The sequence below is a fragment of the Ips typographus genome, linkage group LG3, assembly GCF_016097725.1.
Source record: "Ips typographus isolate SLU linkage group LG3, UJ_Ityp_2.0, whole genome shotgun sequence".
NCBI classification, from domain to species: Eukaryota; Metazoa; Arthropoda; class Insecta; order Coleoptera; family Curculionidae; genus Ips; species Ips typographus.
The window spans coordinates 5,334,691-5,353,515 of NC_138424.1; the positions used below are offsets into that span (position 1 = coordinate 5,334,691).

The window sequence follows — 18,825 nt, forward strand, 5'->3', positions numbered from 1 at the left end:
AAATAAACGATCCACGATTCGCTTACGGTGATCCTAAAATTATCCCAGTTAGTAGTAGGTCGGCCTGAGGCAGCCGCTGCCATGGTGCGATATGGGAAACGCGCATATTAAACCCCATCCGAGAGTGAGAAATAAAAAACAAGTGCATTGGAAAGCTGCAGGTAAATTTCATACTTTTTTCCCTTGTTTTTGCCCAAAAAAAAAAAACGCTAAACTCAACCCAAACCAGCAGCGAAACGAGAAAAGTTTAATATAGTAAGTCAAATGATGTCAGGTCGGGAAAACTTGGCGTATTTTTAGAAGTGTGTTAACGTGTCAGTTAACCTTTTAATGATTGTTTCCTTGTTTTATGGTTAAACTGATTTTGTAATTAGTTTGTATAATTCAATTCTTTTGACCTATAGGATCCTGCTTTACCAAAGGGCCGACCCAAAGTTTTGACGATAACGACGACGGTTTAGGTAACCGTGCATGGGTTATGTCAGTTTATCAGTCAATTGTCCGATTAAAATACACGGTGTACTTAAAATGTGCGGAAAAATTGCTTCTACAATGTTTTTGAAACGTAAATATATCTCTAAAACTCTCTAACCCAACTTAAATATTTAAAGCTTTTAAAACTGACTTTTACAACAATCTGCAGTTGTGTCAAAAACTTGAAAACTCTCTTTGAAAATGTACGTAGTTTCTTAATTTATTTACTAGCAAATAAGATGTCATTTTGGTCAATTTTTGCATCAAACTCGTTCCAGTTCTTATGGCAAAAACCTATTAAAACGGTGGCTTAATTCAAGCAAATTTGAACCATAATGATATTTGTTGTTCTTTCTATAATTATTGGGAAATGCAGGAAATTAAATATTTAAACCTTCTAAAGTTGACTTTTACAACAATCTGCAGACGTATCAGAAGCATGAAAATTCTCTTTGAAAAATGCATAGCGTTTTCATTTATTTACAACAAAGAATATCATTTATGTCATTTAAGTCTATTTTTGCGTCAAATTATTATCAGTTCTTATGACGAACCCCTTTAGAATAGTGTCTTGTTTCCAGCAAATTTGAACCATAATGATTTGTTGTTTTTTCTTTGATTAAATGGCTTATTTCAAACAAATTGGGTTGTATTGTCATATTTCAATGGCATTAGTAGATCTAAAACTTCTGATCACTGATTCTGATCCTATAAAATGTCACCAGAAACCCTAAAACTCATTTTAGTTGCTCAAAAGCACTAAAATGGCATCAGCGGCTCTTCAATTGTCTTCTGATCGTAAGAAAATGTCACTAGAAATTTTTAAGTTGCTTTTTCAGCTCAGAAACGCCAAAATGACTAAATGTGCCACCAAAACTGTCTTCTGATCATTTAAAATGTCACCAGAAGTTCTAAAATTGTTCTTAGTTGCTCAAAAGCATTAAAATTGCATCAATGTCTGTTCCAAGCTTAAAAAAAGATTCCCAATTGTTTTTTGCCACCAAGTGGTATAAGTGGATTCAAAACTGTTTTCTGAGTTAATAAAATTTTACTAGAATTTTTAAACGGGCTTTTTAGCTCATAAACACCAAAATGACAAGGTGGTATCAGTGCAACCAAAACTGTCTTCTGAAGTTCTAAAATTGTTCTTAGTTCCTCAGAAGCACCAAAATGACATCACTGGCTCTTTCACTGTCTTCCGAGCTTAAAAAATATCACCAGAGATTCTCAAACGTTATTTTTTCGGGCCAAAAACACCCAAATGACAAAATGGCATAGGTAGATCCAAAACAATCTTCTTCTGATCATCTAAAATTTCACCAGAAATACTAAAACTGTTTCTAATTGTTCAGTAGCACCAAAATTGCATTAGCGGCTCTCCAACTGTCTGATTGAGACTCGCAATCAGTTTTTGCCGCTCAGAAACACCAAATAACAAAATGCAGTGCCTCCAAAATTGTTTACTGATTATTTAAAATGTCACCAGAAGATCTATTATTGTTCTTAGTTGCTCAGAAGCACCAAAATGGCATAAGTAGATCCAAAACTGTCTTCTGATGCTATAAAATGTCCCCAATAATAAAAATTAGTTTTTAGTTACTTAGATGCACGAAAATTACATCAGACATCAGCGGATCTTCAACTGTCTTCTGAACCTCAAAATTATTAGAACAAATTCTCGAACGGTTGTGGCAGCTCAAAAACATCAAAATAGTATCAGTAGCTCGAAAACTGTCCTTTGATCTTTAAAAATAACCACCAGAAGTTCTAAGACTGTTTTTAGTTGCTCAAAAGTACCAAGACGCCAACAGCAGCCCTCAAACTGTCTTCTATGTTTGGAAAAAATCACCAAAGGTTAACAAACTTTTTTTTGTAGCTTAGAAACACCGAAATAGTATCAGCGGCTTCAGAACTGTTTTAAAGTCCTAAAAAATGTCACTAAATTGTCATCAGTGTATTGTCAATGTGTATATAAAACGGTATTGATCGCTCAGAAACATCATAATGTCATAATGTTCTATATAAAAATGTTTTTGCAAACTCTCAATAGCATCAGTAGATCTTAAACTGTCTTATGACTCTATAAAATGTCACCAGAAATACTAAAACTGTTTAGTTGCTCAGAAACACCAAAATTGCATCAGTGTATTCCAAGCTTAAATAATGTCATTAGAAATTCTTAAACGTATTTTTTTTTGGGGTCCGAAAACCCCAAAATGACAAAATGGCATTAGTAGATCCAAAACTGTCTTCTGATTCTTTAAAATGTCAATAAAAATACTAACCTTGTTTTTAGTTACTCAGAAGCACCAAAATGACATCAGCGACTCTGTTTTTTAAACCTTAAAATTGTGGGAAGTTATTCTCAAACGGTTTTTGGCAGCTCAAAAACATCAAAATAGTATCAGTGGCTCCAAAAGTTTTCAAAGCAGTTTTAAGTACTAAAACGCCACCATCAGCAGCTCAAACTGTCTTCGGTGCTTGGAAAATGTCACCAAAGGTTCTCAAACTTTTTTTGCAGCTAAGAAACACCAAAGCGGCTAGTATCAGCGGCTTTAGAACTGACGAATCTTCAAAAATGTCACTAGAAGTTCTAAAGCTGTATTCAGTTGTTCAGAGACACCAAAATGTCATCAGTGGATTCTAAGCCGCGAATGAGTTTAAAGGGGTTCTCAAACGGCATTGGAGACTCAGAAACATCCTAAGTTTATCAGAAATTTTTTAGTTGCTCAGAAGCACCAAAACATCAGCAGCGGCGTCACCCGACGTTTTTTGTTGCTCAGAAACACCAAAGTGGTATCTTGGCTTGTGGTAGTATTTTTTCCACACATTTTAAGGGCACGACAACTGTTGCATGTCACAATACAACAAAACCACTTTAATTCGTTTTTCTGTTGGAATATGCGGGAAACTGAAGTTGTGATCATTTCCAGACCGACCAACTGCCCCAGGCAAGCCAGAACTCTTACCAGAAAGTGAAGGAACCCCAGATTTGATCACTTTGCACTGGACGCGCCCTTTTAACGATGGTGGCTCCCCCATAATTGGATACTTTGTCGAACATCGCAGAATTGGTTCACCCCATTGGGTGAGGGCAACACCGCTTCCAGTACCATTTCCTGAGATAACTCTCAGCGGACTTGAACCCGGGTAAGTGTTGATATTTGGAAGGTCAAATAGTATTTTAAAAGTTGTGTGTTACTCATAAAATCCAGCTATAAAATTAAATGTTTCTGGACCCGGGCCTACATTCCATTTAGATGTTTATTTTTTTTACTATTACAATTTGTTTACTTGGATTATTAAATTATGTGAAAAAGAACCAAAATTGCTTTAATTGAGAAATACTACTACCATTCTAATGCTAAAAAACACAGTTTACAGCGTGGCCAAATTGATCCTAGTTTTCCAGATTTCGGTCACAACTTTGTCTATTTACTATAGGAATAGTCTTAAAATTAATTTTGTCTGAAACTGCATTTCAAGTCCGGAAATCAAGACAGGGATTGTAGTGCAGAAAACTCATTGTTTACTACTAAAAATAGTCTAAAAGTTCACTTTTAAGGCTAGAAATGACTTTAGGAATGTTGCCTTTTGACAAACCTTGTACAGGGTGTAGAATAAGAGTGGTTCTCAGCGTCAAAAAAAAAAACTATTTATAGATAGCGATAGGGACATCATATCCAACATTCTGTTTCATCTAGATAGAGGTGACTAATGTTGATGTTAATGTATTAAAACAGATGGAGGTACCAATTCCGAGTAAGTGCTGAAAATGCCGTGGGTTACTCGAACCCTTCGGAAGTCTCCGAACCTATCACCGTCACCTTACACCGATCAGCTGTGACAGCACCCAAATTCACGCAAGAAGTGGTTGACACCGTCGCTTTAGAAAACGAAAAATGCGAGTTTGTGGCCTACTTCCTTGGCCAGCCTGCACCAAGAGTAACACCACCACCAAAACAAGTCCAGCCAAACTGTTAATAATGTTGTAATTGCAGATATGCTGGTTCAAAGACGATTTCGAAATCTTCAGCAGCCGACGAATCCGAATCCTTACCGAGCACGATCGAAGCGTCCTCACGATTCACCAGACCTCGTTGTCTGACGAAGGCGAAATCAAATGCACGGCCACAAATCGTGCTGGCCACGTCACCACCAAGGCTAAGCTTAGTGTGGAGGCTCCACCAGGTATACGACTTCCCAGGAATTATGAAGATGGGCTTTTGTTTGAAATTGGTAAGTCTTAGTATTTTTGAGTGGTATGCTTGTAGATTTACGATCAGAGTGTAGAACAGGTGATCTGAGTCTTTCAAATATCAAGAGACAAACATAACAAGTAATAGGAACCTAAAGGATGAAGTGAAAGCCCAAACCACAAAGGCATAACCTTAAGAACAGCAGAAATGCGAACAGTAAGATCAGTAACAGGCCATACGCTATTTGACCGGAAGAGATATGAAGAAATAAAGGAAATATGTGAGATCCAAGATGTGGCGAGATGAGCATGAAACCGAAGAAGAGTGATAGAAGAGAGGAGATAAACAAAACACAGGACTCAGTTCTAACGTAAGAAGAAGCTTATAGAAACTAGTCTTGATTGAAAGATTTCTTCTAAATGCATCAGAAGCCGCACTCTTAGGACAACCGAAAGGAGCCACTAAAAGAAACATAATATCACAACAGAGATACTGTCAATTTTTGTTTATTGTCAATTGTTCATAATCATATATCATTATATTCTCATATTCTATGAGCACTTCTGTTGACAATCCTTATTCCAGCTTTCTGAATCCGGATTATAATTAATCCTCCGAACAAATTTCTTGTATTCCAGGAATTACGTCTTTTAGAGTGCTGTAAATTCCAACTTCTACAATTTTCTTTCTTCTATACCAAAAATCTAATCAAATTAGGATGAAGTCAAGCCATAATGTTACGTCAGCTGTGTTACTAGATAACTTAAACAAATTTAAATCTTCTTTTTCTGTCAGTGCCTATCCTTTATGGATGTTGGCAATCATGTTGTTCCATATGAGCCTGTCGAGAGCCGCCCTAATGCAATCAGCATGCAATCTATGTCAAATGCATCTACAACTCGGTCTATTACTTCCTGTAATCCCTCAGCACTTTCTGCTATGAGAACTGTATCGTCTGCATACCTTAAATAATTGATGGTTTCTCCATATATCTTAATGTCTTCTTATGTTTCGCTGAACGCTTTTCTAAACAGTATCCCTGACGTACTCTCCGATTCACTGTAAATTTTTGGGAGTAGTGTTAAGATGTGTCCAAGTTAGTTCTGTTAGTATTTATTTTATTTTTGTTAAACGTTTTTTGTTTCACATTAGTGCACTCTATATTATAGTTTTGCCTCTTATTCAACCATTTTTTAAGCTTCAAATGCTTTTCCAACTAATTATTTATTGCAGGAGAAATAATCCGCCTCAAAGTCTCAGTGGTGGGGCGACCCACGCCCCTAGTCTTTTGGAGCCATAATGGCGAGTCTATTCAAAATGATGAGCGCTACGAAATCGACTATTCCGACAAAACCAGCACCCTTAAAATTGCTGACGCCCAAAGATCTGACCGTGGAGAGTACCAAATTAAAGCTGTTAACAAACTGGGTGCTGATACGGCTTCGTTTCTTGTCACTATTACTGACAAGCCATCACCACCAGGTACTATTCACTCCACTTTATCTACTTAATTTAAAATAAAAGTTTTTTCAGGGAAAGCTCAGGTTATGATGACCTTAGGCCGTTCAGTTACCTTATCTTGGTCAACACCAAAAGATGATGGTGGCAGTAAAATAGGAAACTACATTATCGAGTACTATCGTGTTGGATGGAATGTGTGGTTGAAAGCTGCCACAACCCGACAGCTTTCAACCAGACTGGGTGAACTTATAGAAGGGAGCGAGTATAAGTTTAGAATCAAGGCTGAAAGCCCTTACGGAATTAGCGAACCTAGTGAAGAATCAGAAATAATCTTCATCCCTGATCCTAAGAGAGGGTTGATCCACCCTCCTTCTAGAAACTCTAGAGAAACTAACCCACCTAGACAACCTCGATCTCAATCATCTTCAAGGGTTGAGACCCAAAATTCTACTGCACCTCCAGTGCGACCAAAAAGACTAAAAAGCAAAAGCCAACAGCAAACCCCTGAAGCTTCTCCGATGTTACCTCGTAAAGAAGTATCTCACGTCAATAGAAACATCTTTGATCGAGCATCTATAGCTAGAGATTTGGCATACGGTTCTCCTGAAATGAAACTATTGAAAAGGGCTGCAGAAAGCTTTGACGAAGACCACCAAAGTGCAGTGTACACCGTAAAAATTGAACCACCAAAAGAACCACTCAAAGCTGTGACTGTCGATCCTCCAAAACTACCTCCTAGTCCAAAACTTAAGAACAAACTAGTCAGAGAGCATAGTGCTACAGTTACAGACAGCTCAGAATTTATGCTGGTCCTTTACTCTGAAGGTGGCGACCTCTTCGAAGAAAATTCTGTAGCACCACCTATGTCTTTGTCAGCACCTGAGTTGTCCAACTTAGAAGCCCTAGAATTCCCCCCATTAAAATATTCAGCAAGTTCGACAGAGTTGTTGCATGAACGGACGGTAATGCGGTTTAACGAAGCTGCGGCTAAAGAAGAAGAGTTTGAACGCGAAAGAGAAATACCTAAAATCAGAATCAACTCTGAAGATAGTGATGACATAGTGGGTTTGGATAGAAGACATTCATTACGAAAGAATGTGCAGCGCAGTAAATGGTCTCAGAAACGACACAGTCTGAAAAACCCTTCAGAATTGATCAATGTCACGCCGGGAACTCCTCTCAAAAGGGCTCCGCCTTTAGTTAATATGAAGCGCGAGATGTTCTACAATGACCAAACTACCTCTGAGGAATTAACAGACCAGGAGTTTGAATCTAGAAGCCACAAACTTTATAGTCAAGCTAGTTACGAGCGAAGCCCAGTAAGTGATCAAGAGGAGGAGTTGTGGAAAGCTTCATACGAAGAAAGCATGTCAGAGAGTGACAGCGACTCTAACTCAGAAATGGAAAAGTTTAAAAAAGAAATTCACAAAAGAACCAAAAAAGTCTTGGTTACTGATCCTGAAGAAGACACTTATCGTCCTCCAGGTGCCTTAGGTGGCATGGTGGTACTTACCAACGAACCTTTCGAAATTCTCAACAAAAAGAAGGAGTTACCTGACCCCAACTTTATTCCCAAACCAATCCTCAAGAAAACTGACGCACCTTCAGTTTCCCCTGCTGTTTCCCCACCATCATCCCCTATAAAAACAGCACGTGCTTTGTCTCCTAGGCCAGATATAGTTCTCGAACGAAACCGCTCCAAGTCGTTGGCAGTGCCTGAACTACCTACACTATTGTCCTCTTCAGGTGACGAAAGTGATGAGAACACCAAACCCAGAAAACGTTCTTTATCCCTAACCATAGCTCAAAACCTTCATCTTCCCACTAAAAAAGACTCCCCTAAACTGAAAAAGAAAACCCAAAGTAATACTGCTCTACCCAGTGTTACGTCAGGAGCCGAAATCTCTGGAATTACTGCAGCTAGTGTAGTAATTCCCAAAAACCTCCTAGATAAAAAAAAAGTGGATGAGGACGCTAAAGTAATGGCTGATCACTATGATCACATAGTGAAAAGTGTAGGGCAGAGACGAAGGAGTAACCCTATTTTAGACAGGGAGCAACTGAAAAAGGCTGCAGAGGGGTTAGAGACACCCCAAGAAGAAGACTTTAGTAGCAAAGAGCAGACGCCATCCAAAGAAAACTTGAGCCAGGATAGTGGCTATCAAAGCGTGTCCCCAAGCTACAGAAGAAGCAGCTTTACGGATCACTACGATACTTTCCCAGTGTTTAGATCCCCAGTCAGAAAACCATTCGAGAGTCAACAGCCCTCTACTACCACATCCCCAATTAGAAGACCCAGTCTAGAATTACCACTCCCTGTTAACAGGGAAAAGTCTCCTACAAAATCTGTAAGACGTGACAGTGGAACTGGTCTTCCACAAAGAAGAGATAGTGCAACAAGCCCAAAACGTGACAGTGGAACCAGCGTCAGACGAGACAGTTCTGCAGGTTTTTCATCAGGAAGACGAGATAGCGGAACTGGAGTCCAGTTGGGCAACTTTGCCAGCTCGTTCCATACCTCACAAAACCCCACAGGAAGAAGATCTTCTCTCACAACACAAGGAAAGCGGGCAGTAAGTCGATCCAAATCGCCAAGCAAAAGAGGCACCAGCATTACCAGAAAATCTGCTTTAAGTCCAGCTAGACCAGAAAATTGGAGTCCAAAAGTAGAAGAGCAGGGACCAAGCACATCTAGAAGAAACTCCCTGTCACCAAGTCCAGTAAAACGAACAATGCTAAAGGAAATTACTACTCAAACTTCCGGATATTTGGAAAATTACACTCCGGATGAAAAACGAAGACAAGAGGAGTTGGCGGCACTTGCAGAAAGAAAGGTCAGAACAGCAGTTGATTGGGTGATGGATTTAGCCATGTTTGCTGTAGCCTGTTGGCTGTATTTGTTTGACAACGAGCTGCTGGCCATACCAGTTCTGCTGGTCATGGTGTACAGACAGCTTAAAGAAGAAGTGAAGAAACGTATTCCTGCTTGGATGCTAAAGAAAATACAGTCCAAGAAGAATTCTGATTAATATGTTATATGAGTTTCCTGATGATATTTTTTAGTTTAGTTTCATCTGTAGTGTGTATATTAGTATTATATTTTAGGGGGTTGGTTGTGTTTAATTCAGATTGAAATCTATGATTTCACTATTATTTTATTATTAATATTATTATACTGTACTAAAGGGGCTACTAAGTGATATTATGTTTGTTACAGTTTATGTAGTTGCCATTAGTATAAATCACAAAAATACTATTAAATTATAGTTTTGGGAAAAGAAAGTTGTAGTGGCATTTACTAGAAATGTGTAAAATCCAACAAGAGTCAACTTGCCTGAGACACTCTATGAAATCATCAAAGTCAATGTGTGGCAAAATATTGGAAAAGGTACAAAAGTACCCATGTATGTACCGCAGGTAGTTAAGCACCTTTGCATACCTTCGAAAACAAGGGTAAAACCCTTAATTTGAGTTAATAGTTTAATTAAAATTAAATGTAGAAAAATACAAACTTCCACTTATCAATTTGGTTTATCACTTTCTGCTATAACTTGCGCAGAATCCGTATCGGTGCTCAGCTCATCCCTAGCGACCACTCCTTTTAATATTTCAGTCTGGACTTCTTCACTGCTTCTTGCAGTCTCTCGCAGTACCGTCATTAATTGTGGGGCATACATTTCGACTTGGTCCAGCAGACTATCAGGAAACCCTAAAACCATTACCGTATTTGGACCCAATCAATGATTAACAAACTCGAAGAAACCTGGAGAATAGAATCGGACGATTTCTTCCGGGAAGCACGAGTTAATCACGGTGATGTACTCCATTAGGGTACTGCCTGGTTTGGCATCCAGAAGCTGGACTTTTTTCAAACCCCCAGAAGTGACAAATAGTCTTCTTGCTTTCGGATCGTTTGGAAGTACCTGCAACAAAGAGTATTTGACGCAAGTGACATTGTGCTTTATATTAAAATAGTTTTCTGAGTGTGAAAGAAAGAAGGAAACCTTTCCAGTGTGAAGATATTTGATGTCATTACAGTTTGTTGTGGTTTAACATTGTTAATTTAACTTACGCCTCCTATTGCAGTGTTGGGAGAGGTATGGGAAAAGTTCCTCATCTCAGGGGAATTCGAAACACATTTGGATATTTAGGGAAAATTTTTAATTATTTTTGAGTCATAAACTTACAATTACGCACAATTGGCACTGTAACGTTTGTTTCCCCTTAGGTTTCCATGGACCTGACGATCTAGGATTGTCGATCATTTTTACCGCCCGTTACTAAAATAACATTATTTGCCTTGGTTTTGGTAATTTAATTGTAACTATGAAATAAAAAAAAAACTACTTTTGCGTCATCTTTTTCATAGAAAACCACTACCATTACAAATTTCCTGAACTTGAGATCCATTAACATACTATCGTACACTTCCACATCCTTTCGGACTGACGGTTTATTTTTTGAACAAATAAACGCAAAGAATTTTAATTGCAATATTTTCAGGTTACCGAAATAAAATTATAAAGAGTCATTCATTAGTCTAAAAATATGAAATTTTACGCCCCCGAATAAACGAAATGTGATGGGATTCATAAATTCTGAAAATAGTGCCAGTGTGTGTATAAACAAAAGAAAAATTTTCTAGTTATTTTCAGTCGCATTTTCTCCATTACGACAATAATTAATTGTCTCTGGAAATTTGCTGTTAAAGTTTGAGACCCCCCATCGTTTCACTTAATAATGAAACGTTTTCGTATACAGGGTGTTTCATAATATATCCGCAGGACTTCAGGATATGTGAACTCGTCTAAAAATATAAAAATATGAAAAAAAGTTTCTATCAACTTACCTTGTAAAGTACTACCCATCTTTCTAATACATTTCTCTTGGTGAATATCAGTTCTTCCTGCTCATTTTTACATTGAGTTGTCTGCGGTTTAAAGCTGCTTCTATTGACATTGACTTTTCTGTAAAATTTTCTATACTTTTGTTCTCTCTTCAGTTGTTCTATTTCTCCCAGTTCTTCGCTCCACTATTTTTCTTTCTTCTCTATATGCATTGGTTTTTCTGCTCTTTGTTTATTTTGGTATTCTTCAATTGAGGCACGGGTTTTTCGGGCCTGCACCTTTTTCCTAGCTTCATTCCTTTTTCGATTTGCTCCTTCACAGTCCTCATCAAACCACTGGTTTCTTGGCATCTACTGTGCTTTTAATATTTTCTCTCAGTTTCTCCCACATTGTGATTACCTCTTGCTGTTCATCTTTATTTCTTCCATTTATTTTACCTCTCAGTTGATTTTCATATTCAGTTCTGGTAGCTGCGTTATGTAGTCTACCCACTTTACATCTTTCTTCCCTGACGCTGTCTTTGGTAGCTTTGATATTTGCGCTCTTATAGTTGTTTGGAGTAGGCAATGGACCGAATCTATGTTTGCACCTCAATAACTTCGGCAGTCCATTACGTCTGAACCGTTTCTTGAGTCTATGAGAACATGGGCGATTTGGTTTGGTTGTCATGTCATCATGGTGCATGAGTATTGATCAGTGTATCGTTAAAGAACTTTCCCCATACCCTTATCTTGCACAGGAGCATGACTTTTTCGTTCATAGGCACAAAATTAGTGACGTGTCTAGCAACATCCTTTCTGATAAATCAATCCCATTCTGTGCTCGTAACCTCCATTAGTTGTTCCAGAATAGTATACTCTAAAACTTTCCATATCGCAGTAGCTGGAGCTGGGCCCTCTCATCTCACTCACTCCCATAATACTGTGGGCGACACGCCTTGCAACCAGCAATACAGTTCTAATTCTCCAATATCACGAAGTTATTCCAAGACAGTATGGCAAGCCTTACTGACAAGTCCAAAGGCAGCTCCTGGGACTAAACACACATTACTACGTCATTCTCCTCTTCTCGGTTGATAACCTCCAAAATCTCTATATTCAATATTCTCATCTCCAACTATCCATTCTGAAACTTTCCAGATCAGGCCATTGTCTTCACATATTCCAGGTGGATATTCTATTAATTTGCTTTGTTTACAGTTTTTTATTATTTATGTTTCCATTCTTATTTGCTCCCTTCGGAAATCCGATGAGGGCCCTAATTCTTGAAAGCAAGGATCGACACTCTCAAGAGAAGTGTTGATAGAATGTGACAGAGAAAGCTGACAATGGTAGCTTCCTGTCACATTCTACAGACCTTTCTCTTGATAACTTCCTTTCCCCATTTCAAGAATACGCACCCAAGGAGCTCATTTAATAAGAACATATCCATGATGTCTTACAAGGAAAAAAATAAAATACTTGGGTGGTTTCCTCAAGGGGAGGATACAGGAAAGGGACGTATAGATTTAGCTAAGGATTTAAGGATGGGACATGAAGAATCTTCCGGTTTAGGTATAGGAGACATTTGTTGGCATTCCTGAAGTAAACCTGTCTCTGTCGAGAATATAGAAAGTGTCTACCCGCTATCCAAAAAGTTATAGAAACTAAAGGGTAAGTTAATAGAACCGTATAGGGGCACTTGAAATGTGAACCCTTCTTAGACTCTTCCGCATTCCATGGACTGCGCGCAAAACCAACGAAGAGGTGTTGAGGATGGCTGAAGTTTACAACTGAAGTTTTAGAAGTGAGAAGATACGAAAGATATCTTATCTTGGTCATACTCTGAGAGGCGCGAGATATTCCATTCCAAAGTTGATCCTGCAAGGCAAGATAAGACCTTGTGTAGTTAACACAAACACTTCCTAGTCCACCTCATAAAATCGTACATACATCCGGTTTATAGATTTAAAATTATCTATATGATATACATATGCCACGTTTTTAAGCGGATTTACTTATATGCCGACGCAATCTAAAATTAGCAAAAACACAGTTTACTCTTTGCAGGAATAAAAAAGCTTGTACAAGTCTTATTTATAGCCCCCTTCATTCATCTTGACGAGGGTTATTAATAAGCCTCTTAAAAGTTCTTGAAGTATTTAATGTGATTATAATATACATATTTGTGCGTGTCCAGGTCAGGACTAGACCAAAAATATTTGATTTTGTCTGCAGAAAGCACACTGAACAGACATCAAAATTTTATAATAACCCACAACGTTCGACTCCAGTAAAAAATATTTTTTTTTTTTTAATTTGTTGTAAATATTTTTATGTCTGTAATAAATGTGTAAATTAGTAGAAAACTTCTTATTATTCTAGTATAAAAGGTGTTCCATCACTATAAAAAGTTTCTTGCAGTTTATAAGTAAATTTTCATAAATTTGATGTAAATTTTCAGTTCTCAAGTACATTTTCATAATTTTGATATTAGTTTCTAGTTTTCATTCATTCACATAGTGTGACACATTGTTAGTTTCGTAAAATCTGTAGCTTCTAAAAACCAAAATAATAACAAAGTATTTGAACAATTTAAGTTGATGATGGTATCTAAAAAACGAAACGTGGGAGCTGAAAACTAAATATATTTTCTTCCAGAAGATCCCATATTGATTTTCCAAAATAATCAATAAAAAAGTGGTAAAAATATAATTCATAAATTTGACTTTTTCGGTTTTTGTCGGATATCTCCGAATGCTATGAATATTTTTTTTAACAAATTATTTATCAATAAAATTTGCAACTTTGCCTCCATTTACCTAAAGCTCTATCAACAATAATTTCTGAGATAACTCATAGAATTTGTTGAACACCCTCTATAGAAAACTTGGTTTATTTTCTGATGCACTATCAAACCCGGAAATATGACATTTATCGTGAAACACCCTGTATATTATTAATTGTTGTTTTGTTTTCCTATCTAAAACTTTCCAAACTGATAAAACAGGTAATAATTGAATTTTACACTGTTTTATTAAAAACACTCCTAATTTGTATTTATGCTGATTTTTCATCTAAACTACTCATCGAGTGAAGATTTCATGAGTAATTTTTGATTAATTCATCAATATGTTGGGGATTTATATTGATTTTTCATCTAAATTGCTCATCGAGTGAAGATTTCATGAGTAATTTTTGATTAATCCATCAACATAACTGGATATTATGCTGATTTTTCATCTAAATTGCTCATCGAGTGAAGATTTCATGAGTAATTTTTGATTAATCCATCAACATGTCTGGGTATTATGCTGATTTTTCATCTAAACTACTCATCAAGTGAGGATTTCATGAGTAATTTTTGATTAATTCTTCAATATGTTGGGGATTCATATTGATTTTTCATCTAAATCGCTCATCGAGTGAAGATTTCATGAATAATTTTTGATTAATTCATCAATATAATTGGATATTAAGCTGATTTTTCATCTAAACTACTGCTTCTAATTAGCTGTGACGGTAATGATTATAATAGTTGATCGTTGTTTATGAAAATGACGAAAAATTCATTGGAAATTGGGAAACTACGACGGAAGGTCAGGATTTTAGAATCAAGTCTAGAAATAGACAAAGATAATAATTTTGCACTTTTTAGACGTGACCAGTGTTTATACTAATCGGTAATTACTACTTAAAAACTATACTGAATTCGAAGAAATCTAAAAATGTTTTAATAAAGCAAATTATGGCGGAAACGTGTATAACCAGTAATAGTAATATAATATTCAAAAAGTGCAGGGGCGTAGTGGTTTTTTTTATAGTTTAGTAGTTAAAAAATTGCCATTATTGGGATAAACCCGCAAACAATTATTGAATGAACTCGTAGAAGTTTCTTCTACAAAATCGTTAAAATTGTATTTCAAGTATTTGCCGCGAGATGGAAGCCGCGACTCCTTTGTTTTAATAAATATCTCCAGGAAACAGGAGGGCAAAGCTCTTAAAAAAACATGACCATGTAAGAGAAAGGAAGAAATTACAACTTTTTGACACACATTGAATGTGGTAAACCTCAGAATGAGACAAAAAAAATTCAAAGCCAATGAGGTCTCTTCCATAATAGAATTGATGGTTTAAAATATAAACTTAATACAGTTTATGTCTTACAATGTCCTATTAAGTCTTGCTTTTCAGCATTAATTCTCCAGTATTTTTATAAAAGGCTTTTATAAAAGTAATCTCGTTTTATGACTTTGATTCTGGCATTGATTCTATTTCTCTTTCTGTTGTAAAAGGTCTTTAACTTCGTGGCAGAACCAGAGTTTTTTGCTATTATTGGTCCCATTTATGTTGACTTTTCTTTTACCAATGGATTCTTCGGCTGCCTCTACCATACATGATTTGATTGTATTCCATCAGCTCTCCACATTACACATCAGCGTAATAAGTCCTTTCAGTTTAATTGTTAATCGGTTCTCATACAGGCTTCTCGTGCCATTATCTGTCAGTGATTGAATATTAAGCAGTTTTTTGATCCTGTGGGGTTTTCCATGATCATTTTACACAGTAGTAGGTTGTGATATGTTCCCTGAGGTTAGTGCTCTTACATCTATTACTTGTGATGATGTGATTATCCTGGTTACTTCTTACGTAGTCAATCATCGACTTTTGATCTCTGGTGTTACTAAATATGTATTTATGTTGCTCTTTGTGAGGGAAATACGTGTTGTTCATTCGTAGTTCGTTTCTAGCACAAAAGTCTATCAGGACTTCTCCGTTTTCGTGGGTTATCTCTTCATTGTATTTTTGTTTTATGCCTGATATTACTTTCCTGCCTATTCTGGCGTTCAAATCCCCGAGTATAATGATTTTATCCGTGTTGCTTTGTTTGTCTATAGTATTCTGTAGGTGTTGGTAAAATGTTTCGCTCTCCTCTATGTGCTTATTAAGTGTGTCTGCATGTGGTTGATTTTTAGAGTTTTTTTTTCAGGATTCTGTCGTTAATGTAGCTTTCTATACATTGTTCATATTTCAGTACCAGTACAGTCTAAACTAAACTTATCCGACACCGTCCTTAAACTCAACTTAGCCAATGTTGGGGAAACGGACATAAAACCACCAAAACTACGTTTTTCCAGTTTTTGTTCATTCTCTTTTCAATACAAAAATGATGACATTTTTGAAATGCAAATTTAATTTAATTAATAGAATGGTCAGAGTTGCCGGATTAGGGAATTTTTCCCAAAAAATTGTAGTTCTTTATGGTATTTTTCCGGGAAATTTCTCCTGCGGGAAAGTTATTTATTAGGGAAATAACTGGGGTTTTTAGGTCTGACCCTGATGGTAGTAATACTAAGTTTTGTATTTAAGTTTGGCGTGTACAACACTGTTCTAGGTCGGTTTTCTCAGTTATTAGTGTTATTTTCACAAAAACTCTGCCTTTAAGTAAGAAAGCAGTAGATTTGGACGTTGGAACGAACCTCTTAAGTGTCGCAGGAACCAAGTTAGGAGCTGTCAAATGACATCTTAAAGAAATAATATACCGGGTGTAACATTTAACTTGAGACATCTCAATATCTCGAAAAATAAGCACTTTTCGAAAAAATGTTCAGTATCAAAGTTGTATTATTCCGCGGGGGAAATACATTGATGACAAAATTTGTATTCCTCTGCCCCTCCATGTGGGGGGGAAGGGGGGTAACTTGGTAACTTTCATTTTTTAAATGGCACCCCCAATTTTTTATTGCAGATTCAGATTCTGCGGCTAAAAACACGTGGAATTTGTTTAAAACATTTTTTACAAAAAAAAAACTTTTTTATTTATTTTTTTTTCTTTTCTTTTATTTTTTCATTTTTTTTTCTTTTTTTTTTGTTTTTTATTACACCTATGTATCCCTAGCAACGACGGTTTTTTAAGCAGATTTTACCAAACATTCCGGTAAGCCATGAGCGAAAAAAAAACAAATTTAATTAAAAAATGTAAATTAAATTTTGTCGTTTATAGCGCCATCTATCGTTAATACAAAAAAATGTTTTAAACAAATTCCACGTGTTTTTAGCCGCAGAATCTGAATCTGCAATAAAGGAACACAAATTTTGTCATCAATTGTATTTCCCCCGCGGAATAATACAACTTTGATACTAAAAATTTTTTCGAAAAGTGCTTATTTTTCGAGATATTGAGATGTCTCAAGTTAAGTGTTACACCCGGTATTACATACTCAGGTGGAAAGTGTTTGATTTCTGTCGAGAAATTAGGTAGTTGACCGAGACGAAGTCGTGGTGAACGTTACTTCGAGACAGAAATTAAACTTTCCACCGTGGTTTGTGAGTGAAAGAGCAGGTAATTTTCATCTTTCCACCTGGTTTACACATTTTTGTAAGTTGAGAAAAGTTAAAATGTTTGGATCCTAAACAATAAGTAGTTTTCTGGAATCAAGTCGCGCCACTGTTTCCTCTACATATTCAATGAAAAAGCTACTTTACAACAATTCTGAGTATCCAATGTTGGCTTGTGGAAATCCTGGATCCGCTTCTGCATGTCGAGTGTGCTATCGATCGTCCAAACCTGGATCGCTTTTCACTTCAGTAACCGAGTGAACTTGTCCGTTTCCACAACTGCAGCGTTTAAATACTATATTTTTTCAAGTGTATAGTTAGTTTGGTTTTTTCTTTGAATTTTTCGTGAAAAAATGCAGTAATCGTGTGTCAATCACCGGAAGAGTATGAGAAGAAGTGGTAGCAGCAGGAGTAACAGCAGCAAAGTGTACAATTATATCGAGTTAGAAGTTACTGGCAGGAAAAAACCTTTGGTGGTTCCTGAAAGATTGGAAAGTAAGCAACCTGTTAGGAAAAGTATTGTGTTACTGGATGAGCTGCAGGTTGTAAACGTTCAAGAACGTAATGTCCGGAAACCCACAGTGAAAGAGTACATCAACACTGAAGTGTCCAATAAATTACTGAAACAAATCAGAGAAGCCACAAAAGCTGAGGATTTTACGAAGATTTTACAAGTGTTACCGACAAGTAATGTCCTGCAAAAAGGACAAAAACCACCTAGGGTACTAAACCAAAGTGTTCTGGACAACCTGAGTGATATTTATGAGGAATTTTTTGGAAAGCATTTCGACTATTTGTCCAGTATCGTAAGCACCACCGATTAAGTGAGGCACTGCTTGCTTTATTAAAAAAGAATCTGTGATATTTACAGGGTGTTTTGTCCCTAAAGTCTGCTCTCTCGTCGCCCGCTTTTTATATACTTAAATATATATCAGATAATATTTACTTAGTGGCTATATATTTTCATAAGCCTCACATACTAACCCAAGGTGGTTTCTTAATAGTGCGCCAGTCAACCTTGGCAGTTTATAAATTTTATCGATGGTGGAACCCGACTTGGACTGAAAAACAGTACCAATTTGCTTACAACGCGTGTCGGACTAAATAACAAGTACAACTTTTCGTATACGTGCAAGTGACCAAATCGGACATGGAATGTCGAGTGCCTCCACCTCCTCCCACTCTCCTACCCTCACAGGTAAAATCGAGAGAGCTGGATCGCAAAGTCCTAAGAGAAACTTTGTATTCGGAAATATTCCAACGGCATCGAAGATCGATATTCGCCCTTGGATCCTTTCTCAGGATGCTCAAAACCAAAAAGTCCAATTATAACGTCATAAAACAGGACGGAGAATCCGAGACCGAATAGCATTTACTGTTTATCTACTTAAGGTAAGAGTTTGTTAATTTTCCAGAACAATTCAAATCAAAACAATTGTTTATTCACTATAGTTAAAACGGTCTGACCTAATTTTAAACCTCACTCAATAATCAATGGGAATGTAATTAAACCAGGAGTTTCTATAC

The 18,825-nt window shown here is 36.7% G+C and overlaps 3 protein-coding genes across 6 annotated transcripts in view; 2 read left to right on the plus strand and 1 right to left on the minus strand.

The window, feature by feature from the left end:
- Window positions 1-9,659, plus strand: MnM (myomesin and myosin binding protein). Of its 4 annotated transcripts, none has more exons than XM_081975250.1 (7): window positions 26-161; window positions 405-461; window positions 3,408-3,624; window positions 4,218-4,419; window positions 4,476-4,713; window positions 5,907-6,155; window positions 6,198-9,659. In XM_081975250.1, the coding sequence occupies exons 1-7, from the start codon at window positions 92-94 to the stop codon at window positions 9,161-9,163; spliced, it is 3,999 nt and encodes a 1,332-aa protein (XP_081831376.1). In that variant the 5' UTR covers window positions 26-91; the 3' UTR covers window positions 9,164-9,659. The 4 variants fall into 4 exon arrangements, with proteins under 4 accessions (XP_081831378.1, XP_081831380.1, XP_081831376.1 ...); XM_081975251.1 differs by having other exon boundaries at window positions 27-161; window positions 6,207-9,659; XM_081975252.1 differs by lacking the exon at window positions 405-461 and having other exon boundaries at window positions 1-161.
- LOC145726251 (uncharacterized) overlaps window positions 9,601-18,825 on the minus strand; it is a 20,310-nt gene continuing 11,085 nt past the window's right edge. Inside the window, exons 9-10 of the mRNA XM_081975264.1 lie at window positions 9,898-10,057; window positions 9,601-9,843 (exon numbers count right to left, since the gene is read on the minus strand). Of these exons, the coding sequence (XP_081831390.1) occupies window positions 9,656-9,843; window positions 9,898-10,057 (348 nt within the window). The 3' untranslated portion in view covers window positions 9,601-9,655. The remainder of the gene's footprint in view (window positions 9,844-9,897; window positions 10,058-18,825) is intronic.
- Window positions 18,440-18,825, plus strand: part of LOC145726260 (uncharacterized) — an 8,154-nt gene continuing 7,768 nt past the window's right edge. The window contains exon 1 of the mRNA XM_081975281.1: window positions 18,440-18,690. Within this exon, the coding sequence (XP_081831407.1) occupies window positions 18,449-18,667 (219 nt within the window). The 5' untranslated portion in view covers window positions 18,440-18,448 and the 3' untranslated portion in view covers window positions 18,668-18,690. The remainder of the gene's footprint in view (window positions 18,691-18,825) is intronic.

What these genes read in the sequence shown, in the direction of transcription:
- MnM (XM_081975250.1), top strand. Translation starts at nt 92, where the DNA reads ATGGGAAACGCGCATATTAAACCCCATCCGAGAGTGAGAAATAAAAAA. An exon ending in AGTGCATTGGAAAGCTGCAG is followed by an intron (nt 162 to 404) that starts GTAAATTTCATA and finishes TTTGACCTATAG; the next exon opens with GATCCTGCTTTACCAAAGGG. An exon ending in TTGGCCAGCCTGCACCAAGA is followed by an intron (nt 4,420 to 4,475) that starts GTAACACCACCA and finishes TTGTAATTGCAG; the next exon opens with ATATGCTGGTTCAAAGACGA.